Source organism: Crassostrea angulata, chromosome 6 (genome assembly GCF_025612915.1).
Source record: "Crassostrea angulata isolate pt1a10 chromosome 6, ASM2561291v2, whole genome shotgun sequence".
Classification (NCBI taxonomy): domain Eukaryota; kingdom Metazoa; phylum Mollusca; class Bivalvia; order Ostreida; family Ostreidae; genus Magallana; species Magallana angulata.
In genome coordinates, this window is record NC_069116.1 from 48,126,385 (window position 1) to 48,153,356 (window position 26,972).

At 32.2% G+C, this 26,972-nt stretch overlaps 1 protein-coding gene across 10 annotated transcripts in view; it reads right to left on the reverse strand.

Annotated features, from left to right (window-relative positions):
• The window catches only part of LOC128186876 (agrin-like), a 76,411-nt gene that overhangs the window by 40,954 nt on the left and 8,485 nt on the right, over nt 1-26,972 (reverse strand). For 9 of the 10 annotated variants that reach the window (XM_052856821.1, XM_052856819.1, XM_052856820.1 and 6 more), the window contains exon 2: nt 21,951-21,986. In XM_052856821.1, the coding sequence (XP_052712781.1) occupies nt 21,951-21,986 (36 nt within the window). Of the gene's footprint in view, nt 1-11,870; nt 13,238-21,950; nt 21,987-26,972 lie in introns of those variants that run through there. The other variant, XM_052856824.1, reaches the window with a different exon arrangement.

Here is a 26,972-nt window from a genome sequence, read left to right on the forward strand (position 1 = left end):
CTAATGCTAGGTTTACTGATCCTCATTAATGAATACTGTATACAGAAAAAATATGCCCTAGTTTTATTTTCATCCCTTTCGCCCTTGTTGTCAGAAGGCAAATTTGAGACAGGACGAATTCAAATATCTCAATTATCTCTTTTAAAACACAGTTGTGTCTGGGTGAACTTAAGAAAGGGCAAAACTGTTTGCAAGTGTAGAAGGGCAAAAATTAAATGGGGCGAAAATAACAGTGTACAGTAATATGGATTTGAGTCCTTTGTTGTTCAGAAATATATTTACTTTGTATCTTCAAATGTGTTCCCCTCTCATTATAATAGAAAAAAAATATAATATTTTCTATTTACACTTCCTATTTTCTATTCCTATACTTCTTACACATTCACAAAAAGCTTGTAAAAACACTCAGACTTCACAAACCCCTTTGTCAGCTGAAAGGTATTTTCTGGCATAAAGAACTTGTTCTACTTGCACATTTTTGCAGTTTGCTCACCAGTAAAAACTTGAAACTTGAATTCTTTGAATTAGATTGCTTTTAAATTCGCAATATTATCTTTAGTTATTATAAGCCTCCATATTTTTTTTTCATAAGATGATTTTCAATTCAGTTTCATTCTATGTATTCCATGATGATTTTTGAACTTGCATTTGTGCATCTTCCTCATCCCCTGGAATCGGGTTTGTACAAACTTTAAAATATTTACAAAGCTATCTAAGCTTAAAAGCTTATTAATTAAGGTGGCTCACTATACTTTGAAATAGTTTCTGAAATCAATAGAATATTACTTTATTATGATAGACAAGTCAAATAGGCAAAAAAATATGAAATTTTGTATAAAAAGTACAATTTTCAAAAAAATGATTCAGTGAATATGAACAAAAGCCCCAGGCAGATTTGAACTCATGATCTGTGGTACACAAGCCCGATACTTCAACCACTAAGCCATGATAAAACATGTATACGTGTACAATCAAATGGATTGATACAAACAATTGAACAAAACATTTAAATCGCCATCTTGTGACATAGTGTCCTAAAAAGTCTTGATGTTAAAGTCAGCTGAGGTATCTGAAGTCAAAGTTTTGGTACAATTGATTAAGTATTGGTTCTTGACAAAAAGCTCCAATACTGGTAGATATTATGTTTCATAGTTCATCTATAATATGGTTTATTCCTGGTTCATAAATTCCATATGAGGTTTTGCCTTAAATATGGAGTTAACTGATCACATATAAACCATATCAGATCAATTACAAACCATGTGATGAATGCATGTATCTTACCAACTGCCTTTGTTCAAATGGCATATAATAAATAAAACTACACAGTTTTGACATAGAAATGATTAATTTTATGGTTTTCTAAAAATGTAATGTACAGTCCTGGTTCAAGACCTGATGTGATAATTCTCAAAGGGAGATAAATCTTGTACTGTGTATGGGATCATACATGATATCAAAAGGAATGCAGTTAACTAATTAATTTCTTACAAATAAGGTAAGACTATAACATACAGATAAACAGCTAGACAAGATGACATGACCCTTATAAAAGAGATGGACCATGATTCCTATAATAGCGCTCCCAATTATCACATGCTTATAGCCCCCATAAGTTAACAAAGTCAGTTGCATCAAATTTTTTTCCTCAAACCTGGGACGACCTCATCAAATATTTTACCATAAAAATCTAATATAATTAAGTAAAGAAAAAAGACAGCTAATCAATGGCTTACCACTAACAAGAAATAATTGCTATACAATGCACCAGAACATTTAATTCACTTCAAAGACTACACTCCACCCACCTGATAATGGCAGAAAGTGATTTGCACTCATTGATTTCATAAAATAAATTCTGAAGGTCGTCACCATTGTAATTTTCACGCCTTGTATCAAGATAAATTCATATAACACGCTGATGACAGTGCAATTTTTCCAGGGAAGGGACTACTTTGTCAACACCAAAGGTTTAATAAATAGAGAAGATGAAAGTGAAATATTTACTACAGAGCAGCTAGCTATAACACTAGTCTAAATGTATACATCAAGCAGCAAGTGCTATCGTTGATTATTCCACCATTAATGGATATTCTTTGTAAAATACAATCTATCTGTAAAGCAGCGCATCACAATAGAAATCAAAAGTTACTCTTGCAAATTTGAGACAAAACAGGAAATGAGGAGGCACAAAAAAAAACAACGGCAACTTGGGAGAATGCTAACGAGATGAACCAGTTTTAACAGGGTTAGACTATTACGAAATGATTCCTTGCAGCTATGGCCATTTATACTAAAACACTAAAAAAAAAAGGCTATTAAATGATAAAAAACATAAATCATTTTTACAAGTCCTACATTTGACTTGGGTCCTGGTTTTGATGAGGTGTCTACAATGCAAGACTCTTTGTATACAGATCAAAAGTTGATGCTTTCGCTTTGGTGATTGGCAATCAGCAAAACTTAATTCCCTAATATAACTGTCTCCCTGTCTGGCATAATACAATATTACTCTCAGTCAAGTCTCCATCAGTTCCTCTCTCCGAGCTTCTTTTACGTCTCCAACTCAAGTCATTAGCAAAACCCAGGACTTCCATTAACATATTAGCCTCTTAATAATGAAACACAAAATGCAAATCTGAATGCAAAATTACCAAAAGCATTGGTTTTATGTTTTAATTGGAAAAAAAAACCCACCCGAGTTGCTAAAGTGAATAATTGCCGTTTGAAATTTAACATTACTATCGAATATTTAAGTTCTATGAAGAAGTATTTATCAAAGCCCATCAGGCTTTAATTGTTTGATTCAGTCACGCCCTGACCAAAATTATCACCTCATAATAATCAAGAAATGATTCCTTAATTAAATTCATGATTCATATATGGTAAAATTTCTATAGACAAGATTTTGAAATAAATCCAAGAATATGAATTTCATCACTTAGTATATATCCTAGAAGAAAAAGATGAACAATTTTTTTGGACTAATACGCCTATTCCGGAACAAGTTGTGATATAACATTCAAAGTGATCAATTTCTTGGTAAGATGTTACACTTTGAAGCTAATACAATCTCAATTCAATCTTCTTGATCAGAGTTTATGCAAGAAGTTGGAAGAAAGCAATCATGCTGAAACTCTCATTTCACTGTGGACAGATCTGGCATTATGTTTTGATCCCAAAGATTGCAAAGACCAACCAAAACCTGGCAAGCAATAATGGTCAGAACAGAAAAGTTCTAAGTACAGAAAGTGGATGGTCTTAATATTAAACAAGTTTTGGAGCAATAATATGTTGTATAAAATATAAAATCAATAAAATAATTTACCTTACTCTAAATGACAATTCAATATTACATGTGAATTATTGCAAATTCCCATTTAATTTTTACTTATATACTTTATACTTAAACTTATATCATGTGTTTCTCTTATGTTCAGACTTTGATCGAAATGCCAATATGTTGCAATTCTTATACTGAAATTCATATCTTCATCAATTTGTTAAAGTTTTGGAGAACAAATACTGCAGTCAGATGATGGGTTGATCACCTTTGTTTAACATACAGTTCAGTAGCTGAAAATAATATCTGATTCAGTTTATAAAATCAAAGAACTGAAAATACACAAAGTATATGGAGGTTCATATTTTCTTACTGGTCACATATAACCACACTTTTAAGGCCGGAATTTTCAACCAGCAAGTTTTTATAACTATCTTATAGATACAGGTGAGAAGCATACAAGGGTTAAGCAAAGAAGGAACACTTCCTTTCGTTATTAATATGAGAGGTTAATGCACAGAATGTTTGAAAACTCTTCCATTGTATGTTTTTCAATGTAATGATGTTAGAAATATGTGCAGGAACACAATGCTGATGAATTAAAGCACGTTTAAATTAGATACCATTAGGCGAACATTTTTTTTTTAATTGGATTACGGATTTTTTATTTAAAAAATTGATTCGGTAGGTCGAAAAAAAAAAAAAAACAAAAAAACCTGGCAATTTTAAACTTCAAAGAAATAAAATAAGTCTTATGTTTTGTTTGATTTTTTATTTACTATTCCATGTACACATGCTTAAGTGTGTCTTTGGGCCACTTTCAGGGCATTCCGAACCGCAGGTCTCACACCTCTATTGACACACGATTTACAAATTCAGGCCTCTCACACCTATTTTTGGTACTGGGGCCGGGGCCAATGGATTGGGAAAAATGCAACGTTTTGATAGAAATTGGGAATTTTTTTCCTTGCTTAATGTACAGTCCTCTGAACAAAAACCAGGGTATATTGATAGGATTTTTTAAAAGTTATTTTTTTTTTAAATTATTTTTAAAACTGGGAACATGTGTGTATAATAAGGAGAAGGAAAAAAGTGTATTCACAGTGTGTGATACAAGTTTGTTACTGACTGAAGATGTAAAATTTCCCAAAAGGTTTTTTGTGTTTAGTAGCTTGCTATATGTCAAATGGCATAGAAAATAATAAAAGTTTTTTTTTTTTTAGAATTTAAAAAAAAGTTATCTTATTTTTATTAATGTAAAATTTAATCTATATTTGTATTTATACCTTTTACAGATAAATGTTTCCTGATTGTGTTAGCCTATTGACAATATTTATTAAATCAGTCTCTGTACTTCTGTGTATTTGGGGTATTAGTCCAACCCATTGACCCACTTACTACCGTTTTGTAGAGGATCTAGATCTGTTTAGACAAAAAAATTTATAATAATTTTAACATTTATTGCAGAATTATAAACTACTAACAGCTTATCAACTAACTGTAATATCAGAAATAAAAGTAAATTAATGAACATCGTTTTTAAAATTACACCTTCTCTGTCTGAGAAAATTCTGGCTAAGTTACCGATCACAAGAAACAGTTTACAACTCGGTAGTGTTGCACATATTCACAGTGCCTTTATGACTGCTGAATATACAATATATATTTAGAATAAGTATAGTTTTCTTTTAAGTTACTTTATTAATTTTAGGCGATCTCAAATTGGGGAAAACACTCAATTTTGGGGGGAAATATGCCTTTTCACGTTGGGAATGAGGCCGAATATCGCCCCCTGTTAAAGAGAATCGAGAGGCCTGAAATTGGTCTTACAATGAAATATTGTTGCTTTAACTGATGCAAAATGTCTCCATCATATATCGTACTTCTGTCTGACGACTTTATTTCCAAAACTTTGAAACATAATATACGTAGGTTCTTACACTTTCAAGAACTTCTGACACTGCTTGCCCCCAGTATGTGTGGGACAACACTGTTTCAAGGTCTTAAACGATTTTGCAAATGACAGATATGTGAAATTATGCCATTTAAATGATAAAACACAAACCACCGTTATGCGCGTTAGACAACATGGCACACGTGTGAAAGAGAAGTCCGTATTCCAAACCCGATCAATTTTAAAACTGAAAGTGTAAAAGTTAAGGTGTTTTTTTTCGTGAATGAAACCAATTTATGTGGTTTTTATTGATATTTTTCACCAGCCATTTTATTTTATTTTTTGTATTTCTTTTAATTTATGTCGGTCAGTAAAAAAAAATTTGGAGAAGTGCATTTTATTTTTTTTCTAAAAGTCAAAAAAATTCGGTCGGCGGATCCGTAATCCAACTAATAAAAAAACGTTCGCCTTATGCTGGAATTTGGCAAAAAGCGTAGCAGGCTTCACATGGACTAGCTTCTTGCTTTTAAACAGATATACAATACATGTTATCTATATACAAATTATTGTCCCACAAGTAATATAATTCAACATGGCAAAAAACACATTTTGTTTCCCTTTTTGTTAAAAATTTTAGGGTGAGTTTTTAAAGACCAAAGTTAAACACATCACTGTCATGAGCGCCAAATATTTTTTTTAGGAATCTGTAAAAGAGTTAAGTTAACAAGTGCCACATCAGCTTCTAACATCCCAATCACTGGGATTTCAACTCATTTAATAAACTGGGGTGTACAGACCAGGTAAATTTGAATGCAGAGCCCAGTCTAATACTTGTCCTGAAACTGGTTCATTGATTAACTATTGGTCGAATAGATTGAAATCGGATGAAAAATTAGACAAAGCAAGTAAAAGCTAAGTGCTATGCTTCCTTTTGAAAAAAAAGCATATAAACAAGTTGCGATCTTCCTTACTTAACATTCCTGTGCCACAACAAGAGGATATACAGTAAATGGCTGTTCCATTAATCACAAACTAATCTCTGAAAGACTTCTCATTAAGAAGATTACACTTTTTTTAAAGCATAATACTTTACATCACTGCAATCGAGGGTTAGCATTATCTGAGAAGTGACAGATCTGAGTCAGGGATTGAGCTAGCACTCATCCGAGCCTAGGTGTTTGCCAATTCCTTCCATTTGACAGTCCCTTCATCACAATGAAGATTGAAGATGGCTAAAAACTGTCAAAATCAAGAGTTAACTTATTTCTTTCCTTCTTTGATAGTTTTAACAGAGTTCCAACTGTCATGCAGTACTGTTTCATAGATTAATGGTTTTCGGTTTCACTTGTAAAAATTGACATATGAGAGACACAGAATCCAGGGATGGTCAAAAGTGACAATTAAGCCTCATGGTTTACAAATAACTACCCATATTATTTCAAAGCCAGAACTACTCGAAATCATGCAAGTTACACATCATAGTAATACATATATATCATTTACAAATACAAAAGCCACACTGCTTATTTACCCACACCCAGGAACCCCAAAAAATGTTGTTCTGCTGTTGGTGGAGGTTAAAAGAATCAACCGAATACATTCATGAATATTTAGATAAATTTTTCCATGATAGCTAAAGATTTACTTGGGACAGGTTTTCAATAAATCATTTATATAACCGATCGAAAGTAATTAAAAATGTTTTAACCATATGATCTTTTTAACATGTGAATGAACATTCAGGAACTTCCACTGGTAATTAAAAGTCTGGCATATACCGGTAGTATAAGTTATTTGTCATCATTTATAAGCATTTTCCAGACTCTTTTGTACAATGTACCTTATCAACTTTCAAAACATAAATAAGGCATATTATATATCATATGACTCACTGTCATCATCTGACAAACAGAGCTTTATTTTGCAAGTCTAATAAAGGCAACTTTGAAGTTCAAATTCAAATTAATTACTGGTAAATCAACTTTTGGGTAATTTGAGCATCCTGCTATTTGATGTAAAACAGAAAAGACAAAAAAAAAATCATATTTTGGAATAAAACATTTTGAAAATAACATAAGATCAAGACTATATATAAGTAATTGAAAACTTGATTCAAATTCATTCTCCCCACATATTAAGTACCGTAATGTCGCGTGTATAACACACACTTTTTTTCAGCCAAAATTTGATCAAAAGTGGGGGTGCGTGTTGTACATAGGACTAAAATTTTACCCAATTTTCTCAAGCAGTGATTCTTGATACCATGGGGGTAGTGACTGCCGATATAGCGTACGTGTTATACAAGTTGTATGAGTGTATACTAAATTTACTGCTTCAGAAGAACCTTATTCTTAGTTTTATTTCCATGTATTGAAATATTTATCCTCTCTCAACACTATTTCTTGCATCAAACAAGTTTAAATATCACCAGTGTATTTACCATTACGTAAGCAGTCACCTGTTGACTTGGCGCGTGGTAAATGTTTGTTTAACAATTTCTGGTGTCAGAAGCATGCACCTGTCTTGTGTCGGACTTCACAGGGTGTTTTCAAGTGCATGAAGATTAGTGATATTGTAATTATTCTGATTTCATTAAACTTGATTACTTCGTGTCCAGTTATGCAGTTAAACATTATTGCTTTACATAGACACTGCTAAAAATACATCAATCATTTGTACGACTTGATAATGACGATATACGACATACATACGTTTCTTAAGAATGTTTATTTAACAACGATCAATGAGTTTGACTATAATTAATCAATTAAATCATTTCTTTTGATGTTGTTTTGGTTTATATCTGCAAACATTATTACTTTTAAGCACTAAGCTCGGTTGCCGTTCTTCTCTACGTATGATGATCTTCATGCAACTTCTCCTCTGTTGTATAAGAAACTCTTTACGAAGCGTCTTATGATATTTGATAACACCCACGTAAATCATGTCGTCCTTTTTAAGTGAACTTTGAATCTAATATCGCTTGGGCCATGTTCCGATCATGATCGAAATTACAGTAATTTCGCTTGGGTTATAAAATATCAGTAAACATTGCATCGATAGTTATTTGGAAAAATGGCAGCCGTCGATTTTCATCACTGTGCGCTGTTCCGATCACAAAATTAAAGAAATTGCGCATGGATTATAAAATTATCATGAAACATCGATAGTTTGGGGGGAAATGGTGGCCGTTGATTTCGCCTTTTTTTGGGTGCGTGTTATACATAGGACGTACCTGCTGTTTTTTCGCCCTTTTTTGGTCAACTTTGGGGGGTGCGTATTATACACGAGTGCGTATTATACACGATACATTACGGTAAACACAATTTTTAATCATCCATAATTATTTCAATTAAACATGGTAAAGATTTTTTGTGATTGACTTAAATGACACTTTCACTTAAATTATGTTGAAAACAAAACTGACTAGACATGGATAGAGCAAATACGATTTTTCATAGATCTGCTATGTCCTTGACCATGATTTAGAAACTTAGTTCAAGGTCACAACACAACCCTAACTGGCAATAATTCTTTTCGTATATTCTGAGCAAAATTGGGCAGAGGAAAGAGAAATCATGATCCAAAACTGGATTTCAATAAAAATTTGCAATGACCTTGATCTTTGATCTAAAAATCTGGTTAAAGATAAATGCACACCCTTTATTAAAGTGCCTTCTTTTGGTAAAGCATTAGTGAGATTGAAGGGGAAATAGGATTGCTTGGACCTTGACTTTTGACCTAGAAACTTGGTACACAAGTCACTACACATCCTATACACAAAAGCACTCTCACTATGAGTGAAGTATGTGAACCAGACTTAGGGAAGGAGAAAGATTATTTGTTCAGTGATGTACAACAGATGAATAGGTGGACAGGGGGACAGACTGATCACTATAGGGTGCAATAATTTATTTCACCTATCTATGTGAAATAATTTTCAAAACATTTTTTCATTAGTGCATAATTTAGGGCCCTTTAAACAGCTTTGAATGTAGTTATTCTATATAACTCAATTAATCAAATGGTCTTTTCACACAATTAAATTAAATCAATAGAAAAATTATGCTGGTATACTGCATAATTTATATTTGCTTAAAAGACAGACTTTATCAGGTTTAAGGTATCTATAGATTGATGTTTTGACATCCTGTTCTAATGAAGTAATTCAACAGATAATTGCAAGTTGTGTTCTTAATGGAAAAAATATCCCCACCGAGAAAAATGGATGGTTTTTAATTCATGTGTATACATATAAGGCTTTACATTTTCTAAAATATGAAAAAGTTGTTCTCAATATTACATAATTGTGGAAATAAAATAAGATTATTCAAATCATTATCCATTTAATGATCACACTGCATCAAATTGATGGAAATAAAGCTTGAAAACATGCGGTTTGCCTTTTAATGTTGGGGTTTGATAAGAATTAAATTGGACCAAGTGTCAGTTGAGTGATCATTAACACATTTTTGGCTAAATATTATGATCGAGGATTTTTCAGATCAGAGTACAGATGATTTATTTTTTTTTGCAAACATCGCAAGAATCAAATACAGTAAAACATCAAATATGATGAACATTATGATTATCCAGGCAAAAATATTATGCCTCTTGTTTAGAAAATTATCATATTTAGTAATCAAAAAAAGGTCATTTATTCTTCAAGGTGATCTAATAAATCAATACTTTGATTGTCCTAGCCGATAAATTGTATATGTTCTGTGGATAATTGCACAATGTCTGATAAACATTACCAAGATGCAAATGAATTCCATAACCAATCAATTATTAATGTTTGTTATCAATTCTCTTGTAGGTCACACTTACACTTTTGGAGAGAAAAATAATGAAATTAAATGTACTTAATTAATATGCAATATTCAGTCATGGGACCTAAAATTTACATGGAATCAATAAAAGACAAGAAGATGACTCTGAGAGCAAGATGTGAAGAAATTCCTTAATTTAGGAGGATACCCAACCCTTTCATTAAATTTTCATGCTATGGCTCCATGAAGTAGTTAATTATTCTTACTTATCACTGAGATGAGATACATGGGGATGCATGATCATCAAGGAGTGCCTCCATGTTTCATGTACCTGAATACCCTGCAGAAGGTCTGGAGAAGGGAGTTGTGGGAATGTGCTCTCAGTTTCAATTCATTGATGTACATCTAACAAAGTGCTTATTGTCACAAAAAAATATTATCTCAAAATTCTCTAATCCAAAAGTAAAATACAAATATCAAGTAGAATTTGAGAATATCTTGAAGTTTTCTTTTTTTTCTGCACAGCATTTATGGTACGTATTAAATTCAGTCCAAAGCAATGGCAATTTTTAGTACAATAAAACTACTTGTAGAACTGATCTAAAATTTTAAAAAAGAACACATGCATGCAAAGGTAAATTGAGGATTTTGTATTAGAATAAAGCCAATTTTTTATATCATCCTTGATTCCAAAAAATCCCATCAAAATTGTTTTCAACAGATTGATAATTGTGCCATATACTGTGGAATTCTTACAATAAAATTTGTGAGGAACAATCTTTGTTGACTGAAAGTTTTTCATTTGTTTGCGGGGAAATAATTTCATGGACCTTCTTACCTGAATACATTAAAAAATTTAGAATTAAGAATGTTTAGAATTTGGCATCAAAATCAACAAATTAAGCTACCATGAATTCTATATAATGATCCTAGAATAATTAGACTTTTTAATCTTCGTATAAAATATATTTACCCTTATTTGCAAAAACAAGGCATTCTTTGCAAAAATGTTTTGTTTTCTTTCAAGCGATTACAAAGACAAATCTTAATTTTTATTATCATTAGCATGATTGGAATGACCCTCGATTGATCATTTTACTTTAATCAATATTGCTTATGCAAAATTTTCTCTAATGTCTATGTGTTTTTATCTCATAATCTAGCAACCGCAATAATTTTTCAATTGTTTCTAAATTGTAGTCAATTGCTATAAACTTGAATGGTAATGAAAATGTTTGTAGCAATGTTAAAAATTCATTATTTATGTTTTATTAAATAGTTCATTAACTTCTAATGGACTAAAGTTGATATTTGTATTTGTGATGTTCAAATACTGTACTTGCGACTATATTACCAATTAGTGCACGATTCTCTAACTTGGGAATTAGCATATACTGTAATATTGTTGATTCTAAGGCATCTCTCCATTAGTCCCTGAATATTAAAAACTTTCGCAAAAATGATATAAACATAGCCAGTTCTTTTAAGTATGTTAATTAGAAAGGTTTGAATTATCAAAAAGAATCAATTTCACTCCATTCCAACTCAAAGTTTAAACACCTGTGTGAATACGTGATCAACAGTCAAGAGAGCTAGGATAAAACAATGATTAAAGTCATTCGACCAGCTCTAAAATATATATGCGACAAATGGTTGTTCAAAATTTCAATGTTCATCTGTATTTCAAAAAATACTTAAATAGTTGTAATGAATCATTTTTATCACCAGTATGAAGAAAGAAAATTGAAATATCAAATGAAGTTTCATTAAACCACAACCAAAAAGAAGTACTGTGACTTCAACAGTGAAATGTGAGTACAATTATCATAAGAAGACTAATTTCTTCCTAAAACTAGTGCCTGGGGCCTTGGTATATTTCCCCATGCTTACATACAAGGACACATTTGATACCCCCTCTTACCTGTCTGACTGAGAAGGTTAGTGTACAACAGAATCATAACAATGGCCAGCGTACACCAGAATAGTCCAAACAAACAGCACAGGATGGCCAGCGAATGTTTCTGCCAGCAGAGGCGACACCATGGTCCTAGGGACACAAACGACATGTCTGCCTGTGAGTCTTCCTCCTCTGGGTCGGTGCTGGCTTCAGAGTACGCGATCTGTGAGCGGGGGTCCTTTGCTCGTCTACTTTCTGGCATTAGACAATGTTTAACGTCCGATATGAAATTCTAATTACTCTTGGTATTCATTTATTCACAATGATCATATTTTTGTGCGTAATTGCTGAATGTGAGGTTCCAACCATCATAAAATCCAATAGCTTGTATCTATTGCTTTCGATTAGAAAGTAGATAATTGCTCTAGACCTTCAGGGTATAAAATTGCATCAATTCCGAATAACAAAAAGCAAACATCAGCTAAATAATCTCCAGTCTGAGTTCCAATGTTATTACATGTAATTTCTCCCCCATTTTCTACAAAGGTCTTCACACATGGCCAAATGGACCAATGACAAAAAGAAACCATGTAGGTTTAGTTTCTTTTATCCAGGAATCAGAAACTGCACTTTCTTTAATCAATTTTTCCTTTAGTAATTGAATCACAATGCAATCTACATGAAAAGGAAAATCCACAATCCATTATAAAGGTTCCATGCCAGTGCACTCTGGGATATATACAGGCAACAAGTTCATGTTCCGTTAAGCAATGCCCATGAAATACCACTCTCACTTAATTCATTGATTAACCCAATCATTTTCTCACATCTGCAATTAGCTTAAAAAATAATAATAACAAATTTCCTTACTGAAAGCTGGCAATGGCAAAAACCAATAACTCATCCAACAAATGGCAAATTGTATGTTTCCTCCAATTTCTGCATTAATGTGCTGTAATCCGTGACTCTAATGGTAAGATTTCTCGTTCCATCCTTTTTCACTGTCTTGTGCTCGCTCAATTGTATTACCTACTACTGATCCACAGGAAAAAACGCAATGAAACCACAAATACTATAACACTTAACTTGATGGTACTCACTAGTCGACTGTTGCTAAATATCATATTGTCTTTTTATTTGGCGTAACACTATCCCCCTGATGATTGGTGGAAATGCCATGGAATGCACACTATATAGTGTGATAGACAACTAATTCAATACACCAAACCTACTCAACAATGAGCTTTTCCTGACATCCACTATTCAACTCACTCATAAAAAGTTTAAATTTACATTCAACCAAGGTCCGATCAAATATTAATAAGCTGTCTCAATTTATACTTCTAGCAAATGCTGACCTGCATTGTTTAACATTTCCTTTTCATTGTTATTTTTGCAGTGGAATCCCCAGACAATCCTTACTGCAATATGTTAACCAGGCCCGTAAAGCTGCACCCGAAGAATCCCAAGGCTTAGCTGTTTAAAGACTGTGTCAACAAATATTGATATGCCACTTAGGACAATGCATGATAGGCCTCATCTTTTCTCTCTCTCCCCAAAGATGATTGATTGGAGCAATAAATAATTAAATTATGAATAACTTGCTGGGAAGGACTGCTACATTTGGTAGTTAGCAACTACTGCGAGTATACACAGCAGCCAACGATGAGTAGTTTTACAATCATAGTTGTTACGGTTCGTACTTTGTTTTATTGATTAGGTCGGATTGATTGATTCACAAACCAATGACAGCTCAGAATTACAAGAGGCAGGGTCCTTATCAATATCTTATTTTCTGTGTAATAAATGAATATCTAACACAAGATATGGCATTTGCATATGACTAGAGTTCTTTCAATAACTAGCTTTATTACAGTAAAGAAGTTTTAAGACTGAGGAGAATGAAATTAACATAAAAGTTTCAGGTTTTAAAATTATGTTCATAAGTCCAAGAAATTCAAATCATAATCCTGATTTCATTATCCACAGATCTTCAGAAGCCTATTTAACCTTTTCACTTCTGGTCTGTTATAAAAGGATGAAGAATTCAATATAAGATGTAAATCAAATTACTTGAAACACAAAATCCCATTTCCTTTGCCTACAATACATCAAAATCAATTGTAACATACGATTATCAGAAGAACAATTCTCTGGTGACAACACCTGCTGATTCTTGCAATAAAACCTAAGCTGAAAATATGATTTTTCTTCACTTTTTTTTCAAATATCATTATGAAAATCATTTTGCTGGGGCTTCTTTGGCAATATGTTATATATAAGATTTAGTGCTGCTCAAGGGTTGTGCTTGGACACATGGCCATGTTTGTTCAAGAACAACGGATTGAATTTGCCAGGTTTCCCCAATATGAATCGGCGATCATGATGAGCTTTTTGTCTCCCAAACAGATTGGGTTTTCACCAGATCAATCTACCCTTGGTCCTCTACCGATCTGATAAATCACCACAAGTCCAATCCATGAAAGATTAACGGCAGATGAGCCATGGAATCTGTAGATGGAATCCAATTTATGGAGCGACATCAGTAAAGACGTACATGTACTCAAGCTGAAGTTCTGCAGACTCAGAACCTACAGTAAAAGGTGGAAAGGAGCTCGTTCCCATCAAAATTTGATGGTTTAACCTCAAAAGGTACTCAGAAGCTTATTCAGTCTAAGTTCAAAGGAAACATCTGATGGTTCAAAGACCAGCATTTCCATTACATTAAGATCTATTGACATCACTACTTTAATATTTCATTAACTTTTCTTTATGCTCTTTCACCTAGATATCCTAGAGAATCCTCCTGGAATAAAATTCAGCAACCCATAGACAAGGTTTCTAGGTACAAACATTTCATACAGGTGCATGCAGACCAGAATTTTGGGTCTTTGTAAGGCCTAAAACAAAGAATCAAGCATCATCAGATGGCCTGCATAAACTTGTCAGTTTAATTTGTAAAATTGCAATTAGGTAAACTAAAGTTTAAACTGCTTAAGTATGCATTGGTAAACTAAAAGCTTGCATATATAGTAATGCATTTTAAAGAAAACAATGTGTTGAGTAGTCTTAATCAGTAAAAATGTTCATCTTAATGCATATCATTATAAATAAACTACATATTTTGTGATGTTGTATAGTGTCAGCAGCATTTAATACAGAATCAATAAATCAAATTGAACATCAAGATACATAATTATTCTTGTTTTAAATTAACTAAGTCAAGTCCCTACATAATTAGCTAATTATATAACATCCATAATTAATTCAAATTTGTACAAAAAATGCAAATTCCACAACATTTCAGATTTTTTGTGTAGTTAGGCACCTTCACTATGAAACATTAATCATAATATAATGCACAAAATAAAACAATGACACATCATTGTTAGACTAATGGACTATAAGAGAATTGATCAGAGAAGATTCTGTGCATATCATGAGGTGTGCATTATAGAAAAATAACTAATGGCATTCTTTGATTTTGGCAATCAGAGACTTTTACCCTTGTGATTAAAGTCTAAATAAGCTTGTCTGATACTGAGAAATCATGCTTTACAAACACAGAGCAGAGAGTGATGCTTCTTTACAACACAGGGAGATGTGCTGTCAAAACATAAATTGGGAATCAAAAGAATATTTACAGATCTGCAGGGGTTGGAGACCTTGATATGTTGGGATTCATGGAAGAAGAGTAATCACAGCTTTAGCTGTGACAATCTAGCCGTGAACATGACATCCTGCGTGGGGTCCCAAAGGATTATTGCAAAAGATTCCTCTTACTATCTCCAACCAGTGGCACAACAACGCGAAAATAATGTAACGCAACTATCAAATTAAATCCATTAATACGTGTCAACTCCACAAAAATAGGATCATCTAGATTTTCAGAATGCAATCATATTTTATCCATTTTTCCCCAAAATGTATATTCCTTCTTTGATTACAACTAATTTTTTTTCTCTCTGAATTTTTCATCTTTATAATGCTTACAATTTATTTTTATATTAATGGGTTTTTGCTTTGATAAGCTCAAAACAAACATTTTTTTAAAGCAATATCATGGCATCTGTAGGCAAATATAATGTATCACAAATGCAACTTATTTTTTATTTTATTTTATCAATCTTAGAATTACACTACAGTGTACTTAGTGACAATGTTAAAACATGTAATGGTTATTTTGAACTACATAACTAAGTATTATGCACAGTATTAAATTGATTTAGCTAATGGATGGCTGTTTTACTTTGAAATCTTCTGAGTTAAAAAAATGGAATTGACTTGTTCTGTCTGTAATAGCTAAATCACTGTAAAATAAGCAAATTGTGACCAATTGAGTCTGTGTAACTTAGATAATGCACATTACTGTGGAATATTTTGGAATTTACACTTGATTACATGAATGAATAATGCAGTTGCAGTAAAACTGCATGGGAAAAGGATTTTGATTTTATCTAGAAACAGGGATTTTTATCGTATATTTTATCTTTATGGGAAAGAGAAACAAAACTGAAATTTTAAATGACTGCCCTTTATACATTTCTAAAGTTCCTTTTTTAATCTTTTGTGAATAAAGGTTGTAGAATTTTCACCAAATATAGGATTTTTCTAAAACAATGCTACAGAGGTTCTTATAATATAAAATAATATGATGATATAGAAGAGCAAAGCAATTAAGATACTGGGGATTAACATGGGAGAAAATACTGATTCCTCATTACTGAACTTCAGTAGATGCATATTCATTACAAAGGTTCCTTGAAAGTTAGTACATGTATAATCAATGCAATTCAATTAGCTAAAACAAAAAATAATTTGCTTTAAAATAGACATACAGCTGTAAAATAAATTGTTTTGATAAATGCCATGTAAAGGTGCCAAAAAAGATATGCTCTCAGGTCATGAGCAACATTTGTGCCAACTAAAATTTAAAAAAAAAACTTAATTAACTAATACTGTATCAGTTCACTTATTAGTGATATCACGTTTCAAAGAAGATACTTTATAAACCAATCAAACAATATATTGGTGTATCGAGCCACCTTAATAAGACTCAAGGAACAGAAGTGCATGAGCCAGTCAGTCAATACCGGATCAAAGTGTTCATCAGGAACTTGATTCAGCGTGGACACAGTGCCATATATAACGTCATGGGACAATAGCGTGACATCCGTCCATATATCTCCAGAACGATGAGAGAAGCTTGACAGCTCTAACAAAAGGCTTATGACCAAGGCATCAATTCAACTGCATTTAATGCAAATTCTGCATCACTTCACACAAACCATTAGCATTCAATAAATTATACAGAAAAGCAGGACTTAACAGCGTTTTAAATGTTACAGGACAATATTGTATCATGTCACTTATCTTTCTAGCATGAACAAGCTTTTTTTCTTTCTTGAAAAATGCCGAGTTCAAATAGTTTTACTGTGTACAGTTCTCCTCCAATTTTTTTTCTTCTTTTTTGAAAAAATGCAGAATTCAAATAGTTAAACTGTAATACTGTACACAGTTCTCCAATTTTTTTTTTTAAATGCAGAGTTCAAATAGTTAAACTGAGTACAGTTCTTTTTCAATTTCTTTGTGCATTTTCTCTTAAAGATCAAATGTTTCTGAGCTTTATTATCTTAATGCAACCCTAGAGAATAATAATCATGGCTGTCCATGGATTCTCCATCCATGCAGATTTCTAAGAGATCTAAAACCATTTGAAGTAAAATTCAATATCCTTTACTTTCACTACTTAAACAGCTAATCTGGTTTGATGCATTTCCTGAGATTTCCTGTAAATTGTCTTCAAGTACATCTGAGCCTTATTCATCTCTTTGTTAAGTTGATAATTTTAGACTTTAATTCCTTTTTTCAAATTGCTTCAAAAAGTTCCCAAGGGGAAGCTCAAGAAATTTAAATTGATTACCTGAATTCAATTGGTTTATCAACCAAACTCATCAAAGGTTATAATACATTCTGCCTCTGTAGTAAACCTTTTACAGGATATCCAATTTACATGAATTTTTTCACCTTACAATGTAAATAATACTGTACTCAGTAAATTTAATTCTCCAGAGCAAGACAAGCAGTAAAGGTGCATTAATGACTGAATCTTAATATCTTTTATATAAGCCTTGTTAAATTATTCTAAAATCAAAGAAAATTCAAAAATTTTGGATTACTTTTGTATACCCAAGAATACACATGTAGAATTTCTAGTAACAATTTGTTTTAGGCAAAAAATCAGCCAAATTTTCAATAAATCAATTGTTTTATCAGCAAATTATTCATTCTTATAAGTGAAATAAGCTGCATTTCATCAAGACTCCAACATAAACAACATTTCTGTTACATGTATTAATATTGTATTAATATATATACCATTTCTTAACAATATAATACTGAATCCTCAACTTTTAGCATTTGAAATATTTAAATTTAAACATATTTTATTGAGTAATCAAATGGATTAGGCAACAGGCAAAGCCCCTATAAACCCTCTCCAGCATTTGAAATATCATGAATCCAAGGGGGGAAAACTATTTCTAATCTAAAGATTTACTAGAGATTGGATGTGCTCAATGATTAATGGCAGGCAGTTGCAATCCAGCAGAAATTACAGTAAATTTTGCGATGCTAGATTGAATGCAAATTGGTCCATTAGTTAACTTTGAAAATTTCTCTTTTACTTTGATAACAATTTTTTGCATTAGGTGTCATGTATTTTCAATCTGCAGTCATGCCAAGCTGTATTGAGCAGAATGAAAATTTAGGTTGATGTAATAAATTGACCAGTTTTACTTGGCCGAAACATTTCACCTATGAGCATCGTGGGAATTAGGACAACAACATCCATCTTGTCACTTCCATATGTGCACAAAATGAGATCATCAAATAAACAACACAAATTGATAAAATTATCATCTGTCACAACACTTAAGAATTGCATTAAGTATTGATCATGGTCTTAAGAAAAGAGTTTTCAATGGCCATCATCCTATATGTCATCTAATTACTGTTTCCCTTGTGGCCTGACATCCTTTATGATAAGGTATAATGAAACGTTGGTTAATATCTGTGACATTCTTGAAATTTTCTCATTTCATCACTATTTTTTTTACAATGACCTTGGCTACAAGCTTTACTTAGCATATTACATAAACCCATGAAATTGCAACAATATTTTTACAATGACTATGATGTAAAGGTACGATATAAGATCCAGACAAAAATATTTTCATATATTAGGTCTGACATATGTCATGATAACCTTGATATTTGACCTAGAATCTTTATCCAAGGTCAGTTCAATTCCTTATTAACAGGAAGTTTTTTTGGGAAAGTCAAAACAAGATGTGGTACACACAAGTTTTTTTTGCAATCTAGACTGCAACAACCTTGAACTTCGATGAAGGTCAGTTCAAAATCTGTGCCTACAGTCATTATTTGGGTAAAAGGAGGAACCATATTGGGCTTATTGAAGTAGGAAATCTATTTGGCAGACAGCAACTTCAAAAATGAATTTGTTATAATCTCAACAAATGGTGAAAAGTCCCGAACCCTCTTTACCACCAGACACTGTTTGGGTGAAGTATGTCTCAGACAAATATGGTAACAAGTGAAAAGCTGTCAATGTGACAGCAAACCAGGTTTTCTTTTATATGAACTGCATCCATAATCCATGTCAACCCATATCCAGTGAAATGGTGTACCCTATATGCAATATTTTGCCAAAAACTGACTAAGTTCAAAAGCTGGTACTTTTTTCATAAATTATCGGAAACAAAATCCTAGCAATATGCACACCTCTGATATATGTACAATTGATCTGCAAAAGAACCACTTCCTATCTTGAAAACTGTAGGAGGAGTTATCCGTACAATGAGGGTACCCTATATCCAATATTTTGCCAAAAAATATTATCTTGAAAACTGTAGGAGGAGTTATCCGTACAATAGGGTACCCTTTTGGCAGCTGCCCGCCCACCCACACGCCCGCCATTTTCACCATTTTAATAACTGGATTTTTCCTTCGGAAAACCCGGTTAAAAACAAAAAAATTTCAGATATATAAGCTCTAACCTTGACCTTTGACTTTTGCTGAAGGTCACTGCACACTCTTTACCCTCCACTGTCTTTATGAAAGTCTTTACGCAAGCCCACTGAGCTAATTTTGTAGGTAGAAAAAATATTTTTTTTCGCGAATAAACACGAAACTTTCGAGATATAACGCGTTAGTTTCGCATATAAACGCGAAACTTTCGCGATATAACGCAAAACTTTTGCGATATAACGCGTTAGTTTTGGGAATAAATGCGAAACTTTTGCGATATAACGCGAAACTATTATATAAATATTGTCATTTCAAACAGAACCCTTATGAAGAAAAACGATAGAAAACAAACATATTTTAAGTTTTATATCATAAAATACTTATTATTCATTATTATTATAATATCTGTGTTACGTTGATTTATGAAGACAAAATTATCTTTTTTGCATATAGATATTAATAAATCTGATAAAACTTTATAACATTTTTATATGTTATCTGTCCAAAGTAGATAATAAGTTTCGGCATCATATTACGATTTTCAGTTGTTCGCCGACCTTGTGTTCGAACAGGCATTCATTGATGATCTTTTTCTTATAAAATTGATATAAATTCAACCGTCGGAAACCTTTAAAATCTTAGTATTAATTTTCAAATGACATGTGTGATAAATTTGGAGGACGAATTTACGTCATCTAGATTTGAACAAAAGCTTGAAAATTTCAATTCACAGCTTGACTTATCTTTCTGATATTAAACTAGACGTTAAGTTATGTCGCAGCGATATAACATATATTATAACGTTTTAAACAATGACATCCTTTAAATTCTAAAATGATACTTAATAAAACGTTTAATTCGAATTAAAATTGTTATAATTAAAATATGTTGCTGCCTCATTTTCAATAATACAGCGCCCATTAGAATGTGAGAAGCCCGATGCATTATGTCCTTTGAAAATCAGTACTAAGATTTCCTCGTTTGAATTTATGTTAATTTGTATAAGGTTAAATCTAATTCATTTACATCTTTATATAATATTATTTTGTTTTATTTAAGTTGATATACATTTATTTGTTTTCAGTAATTATTCTTCATAGGGGTTCTTCTATGAAATAACAATATTTATATTTAAGTTTCACATTTAATCGCGAAAGTTTTGTGTTTAATCGCAAAAGTTTCGCGTTTAATCGCGAAAATTACACGTTATATCGCGAAAGTAACGCGTCATCGCGATTGTTACGCATTTATTCGCAAAACTTTCGCGTTTATTTGCAAAACTAACGCGTTTATAATTATTCGCGAAAGTTACTCGTTATATCGCAAAAGTTTCGCGTTTATTCGCATAAATGTTTTTGTTTTTTTACCTACAAAAATGAGCTCAATGGGCATTCGTAAGTCTTAGCAATATTGACAAGGAAAAAAAATTATTTGAAGAACTCTTCAGATAGGTCTAGAGGAATAGAAAAAATAAGGTTGAGACATTTTTTTTAAAAAGAGATCTACTATGAACTTGTTTTAAAAACTTGGTTCAATTTAACCTGGATCACTCAGTGGCTGAAGTATGGACTAGTATTGGGGCAAGGGGAGAAAGAATATGTAAAGGAAATTAGACACTTGACAAGTAAACTGATCAGGATCTATTAGTTGCCCACACAGAGTTGGACACTAAAAAGACCCACACTCCATGACTTTAAATATACAAGCTCAATGTATATATATAGAGAGATAGATCCCGGCTGATTGTATATTATTAAATTCTAGGGTTGATAACCTCAAAGACCCAAGCTCAGTTTATTTGACATGGACTATGCTATACTGTGGTTTCATCAATATTCGTTGAACACCAATTTTCGTGGATTTCGTTGTTAAGTTGATCCACGAAATTAAATGTTCATTGACGTTCAATTTCAACTAACATTTTGTATTGATAGGATCATTGGCCACGAAATTACGTATCCTTGAAACTGTGGTTTTCAGAAAATCCACGAAAATTGATACCCACGAAAATTAATGAAACCACAGTATGTTAGAAACAATAGTTTATATACTCACATTTTGTCTTTTTGGGAGGTGCTTCATAAGGTTCATCTGTAAATATATAAAAAACAAACCATTATTTTTACATCTCAAATTAATGAATAATCAACAGTGGGAAAAATAAACTCCTTCATTCAGTGAAGAAGCATGGTGAAGAGCAGTTAATGATACAAATAATACAAAAATAGTGCATCTAAATCACACTGGACTACTGGTTGTTCAATTTCAAGTCAACAGAATTTTTATTTCAAAAATCAGTTTAGCATCCAGGCAATTATACAATTTCCCTCTCTTCTCCATAAATACAGGTGAACAATTTATATAACAAGATTACATTTTCATCAGCTTTTTGCTATAGTTTCGCATGAATGAGCATCATGGCAATGTACGTCGCTCTTCAGTACTTCATAAATGTAGATTTTGTTTCAAGCTTTTTTTTTTAAAAAAAGATGTCTCCATTAGTTTGGCTGCTGATAGCAATACTGTACACATTACATGTATTATACACCTTGACAAGTAGTTATTCTTCATGGAGATAGCTTTAACAGTCCAGTTAATATAATCATAATCTTTAAACATACCTGTATGTATGTCAACATACATATGTTCAGATTAACATAATTATTGAAATCTAATTAGATTCTATTTAGTGCCAAATATAGGACTACCTTAACTGTCCTTAAGTGAAATTGTAGTAGTTGGAGTTCTATGGACTCTTTATAGATGCTGGCCTAGATTATAAGCTCTGGTTCCAAAACTTTCAAATCACTCAACTTAGTTCAATTTAACAAATATTTTATCATGTAAATAGGTACACAATAGGATTGTACATCAGGCTATGCCTATATTAGTCCTCTCCCCAAGGATCAAAGTTAGAACCGATATTTCAGTTACATTTGAATTATGTAAGAAAATAGTTACAGAATATAGTAAGTTCATAATGTAATATGAAACATGTCATTGCAGCATTTAAGAAGTTGGAGATCATGTAGGATTAAGAACAGGGAAAGAAAAATAAGAAACAAATAAAAACAAAAATAAAAAAAACAAAAAAATTAATACAAAAAATTATAAATGATTGAAAATAAGAAAAAATGTAATGATAGTGAATATTTCATATTAATTAAGTATATAATAAAAATAAGAGGTATTAGATATTGAGTGCATGTATAGATATACTGAGGTAAAGTTTAGGATGATATTATGCAAGATTATTAATAACAGGTATTATTTAGAATCTTTTTGTTGACTTGATATATTGTTGTACTGCTTGAAAAATTGAGCAAAAAGTAAAACATGTAATACTTGCTCATGATTGAGATTGTTAAGGTTTATATTATTGTGAATACTGTTAATGAGCAATGCACTGTGATTTATGTTAGCTGGACAAGCAAGAAAAAAATGAAGATTGTCTCAACATGTGTGACCACAATTATTACAAGTTGAAGTGTCACTTAATTAAAAGTTGATTAAAAAGGTGAACTTGTAGTAAATCACTGGATTTATTTCCAAGTTGACAGTGAGCAATATTTTCTTTGCGATTTCCATAATTGTAAACTTTGGCATTTTTTGCTAATTCTACTGTTTTTTAGTACATTTTTGAAAGACGAAAAGGACTCAATACATTTTGCTTCCAACTTATTCTTCAACTCAAATCCCTTTAAATAACTTAAATGCATAAATTTGAGATTAATACTCAGACTTGGGGTCGAGTATTGACTTGAGGAAAAGTTGAGGCCCATGGTAGACCTTCTGAGTAACAATTCATGGGTCCTGGGTTCAACTCCTGGTCAAGCCACTATAATTGGCCTAGCTGTCTATTCGATAAGAGTTTTAGTATGAAAAACTGTCAAAGAATGCCTCATTTCTGGCCAACATTGGAAGACAAATAGAGTATGTTTTCATATGTTTCAAATATTAAATTTGGTGAAATTTTTTATATTATGGTGGTATGAGACACCTCCTTGTTGTGACATTCTATTTATATTGAAATAAACAATAAAATCAAGTTTAATTTTATAATTAGTTTCTTTCCAATTTCTGTCACCTAACAGTGTGGCGCAGTGGGTAAGTGTTTTCTCTACAAATCTGTTTGTCATGAGTTCAAATCTCGCTGTGGATTTTAAAATATTCACCTTTCCAAAAAAATTTTAAACGTATTTTTGGGTTAAATAGCTTAATGTAAAATTCGAAAATTCTAAACCAGTGGAAGTATTTCATTTATAATGTACTTTAATCCACATTAATATCAAAAGATGTCCAATACCTGCATAAATTTAAGGCAGACAATATAATTACTTCTTGGTTTCAGCATTTCATGCCAGCCCCTAATTAAAGTTTGACCTTCCATTGAAACCAAGAACACTTCTACAAATTGGTCTCTGTACAGTGGACCTATCTATATGGTAATGTGTAGCTGAAATATTGCAAAAATACAGCTAACTTGGAGTCATACAATGTATACAACAAAGCGCAATTATCAATGAATTTAGTGACTTCTAACACAAGTAAGCTCATAGATATTTTGGCATTTATCCTTGTTCTTTCCTCCTATGACATTGCAAAACTTCAAGAGTCAAACCTGTTACACACATCATTGGTAATTAACACACAGACTTCAGCCAAAAGCCAAATTCTTCCCTTGTACTTAACTTGCACAACATGTGCGTTATGACTTAACCCAATAAGGTGAGTTATTATGAGAGTTGTATTATACAATGGAATCCCATGTGTAGAATTTCACATTGCAGTTATTCAAGTTCACGTAATTACTTATTGATTTCGCAAGAGGCCAGTCTCTAACCGTTCAACCGCTGGCAAAACACAGTCCTATCATTAAAATTCATATTTGATGCAATTCTGTTTTACCATTTTCTGCTAAGTGGACTAGATTTATGAGAAATTTATTGTATTTCTCGACCATTTCCTTCAAAGGGAAATATAAAATCATCACATTTGGTTCCTATTACTCCAAGCAAAAAAGTAATAATAAAAAATATAGCAACTAGTTGGCTATAAATCAGTGTTGACTCTGCATGGTCAATTTCTTTGTTTAAACAAGATATCTGTGAGCCAATGCTCACTAGTGATACCCCCGCTCTGATGTGAATATGCATAATAAGCAAAGTCAACATTTAACAGAAAGTTGGCATCCAATTGGTACAAAAATATATCCCACAATATGGCATACTTAAACAAATAGTGTGTTAAAATTTCAAGCATATGCGATATATAGTTGCTGGGAAATCTTTGACGGAAATTTCTTTGAAAATATAAGCTAAAGTAAACAAAGTCGTCATTTAACAGGAAGTTGATGTCCATTTGGTACAAAAATACATCCAACAATATGGCATGCCTAAACAAATAGTGTGTTAAAATTTCAAGCATCTGCGATATATAGTTAGTGAGAAAAATGTGACAGTACATAAATAGTGCCTGTTTGGGAGGGTAACAGTTGAAATTGACACCCCGAGAAAACCATTGTCAACCGATGCGAAGCGGAGGTTGACAATGGTTTTCTCGGGGTGTCAATTTCAACTGTTATCCTCCCAAACAGGCACTATTTATTTTGTTATACTGAATGTCTTAATTTTTAAGAAAATTTTACTGCTTTTATATAGGAATAACGTGAATTCTACAGCGAACCGTACGCGCATAATTTTCGCGCATGTAACATTTTTTAATGTTACCCGTTGTTAAGTGCGTTGCTAACGCTGAGGGTAATAGAACGGATTATGAACTGCGTCTTAACCAATCAGATTTCAGTATTAAACATGAAAGTATAACAAAAATTTTGTTACGGAGAGAAAGACAGACAGACACACAAGGGTAAAGCAGTATACCCCCTTCTCCTTCGGAACGGGGGTATAATAAGATGAAATAATTCTTGTAATTTAAGAGATTCAATTGGTAAAAATAGACCCATTTAAAATCTACAACCTAAATGATTATTCTACCAGAATGGTTGATTCTCTAAAAATTGCAGTGTTCTATTATACATATGTGCTATAGATGCCTACAAACTTTAACCCCTCAAAAAGAAAAAAAGATTAACATGCTGTAACATTCTCTGGGAAGATAAATTATCATCTAAACAATTCATTCAGTTAGCTAGTATAAGATTAATACCTTCAATCTAATGGCAAATTCTTGAAGCAAGCATGAAATAACTAATGTACAGTACATTCAGGTGAGGAATATTTCAGATAACACCTCAGGTTGAACAATGCATAATCGGGCATTTTATGTTGGTGGCATTGGGAAATTATATAATCCCTAGAATTTTCATTAGGCAAATCTTCGGATTTCTAATAAATATTGCAAAATTAGCTGTATAACATAAAATAATATAAACTGTTCCCTATTCTCCAATTCATCTTTTATGGGGAGAGAAAAATATTCTATAAACAAATATAAATGTCATTTTTCTGGCATGTACTAGCTGATATAAAACAGAGTTTATGAAACATGTATTATTTTCCAATACACACTAAGTCACTCCAACTTCATGATCCCCTTTATATTCTGCAATCCATTCCCATCTGGATTGGCCTGTACTAAAAATCCTTTATGTTTGGATTCAATGGTTTTAAATGAATATAAAATGTCTCCAGAATACACCTGGGAAATAGCAGGATGAAAATTTGAATTTATGTCAGTCATTGCCGCAGCCTAAGCATGGGAGATAACCATGTCTAAATGAGGCAGTCCTCCAGTGAAACATCGTTTCAATCTGCAAACTGAAGTCTATATCTGTTATATACACAGTGGAAATCTTTTCAAAATATGATAAATAATAATATATATCTGTAAGCGTTATTCCTTTTCCTCCTTATTAAATTGACAATCAATATTTGTAATACTCTGGAGGGGGAGGGGGGGGGGGGTTACCTATTTTGATGATTAGATGAGTCATTGACCTACTGCCTTAATTCTTATTTGCTCATAACTTTGGTGGAGAAGACAAAAAACCTATAATGACTAAAAATAATTTACAATGTAAAAGCCAATAGCCATTAACAGGATTAATTAATGTCA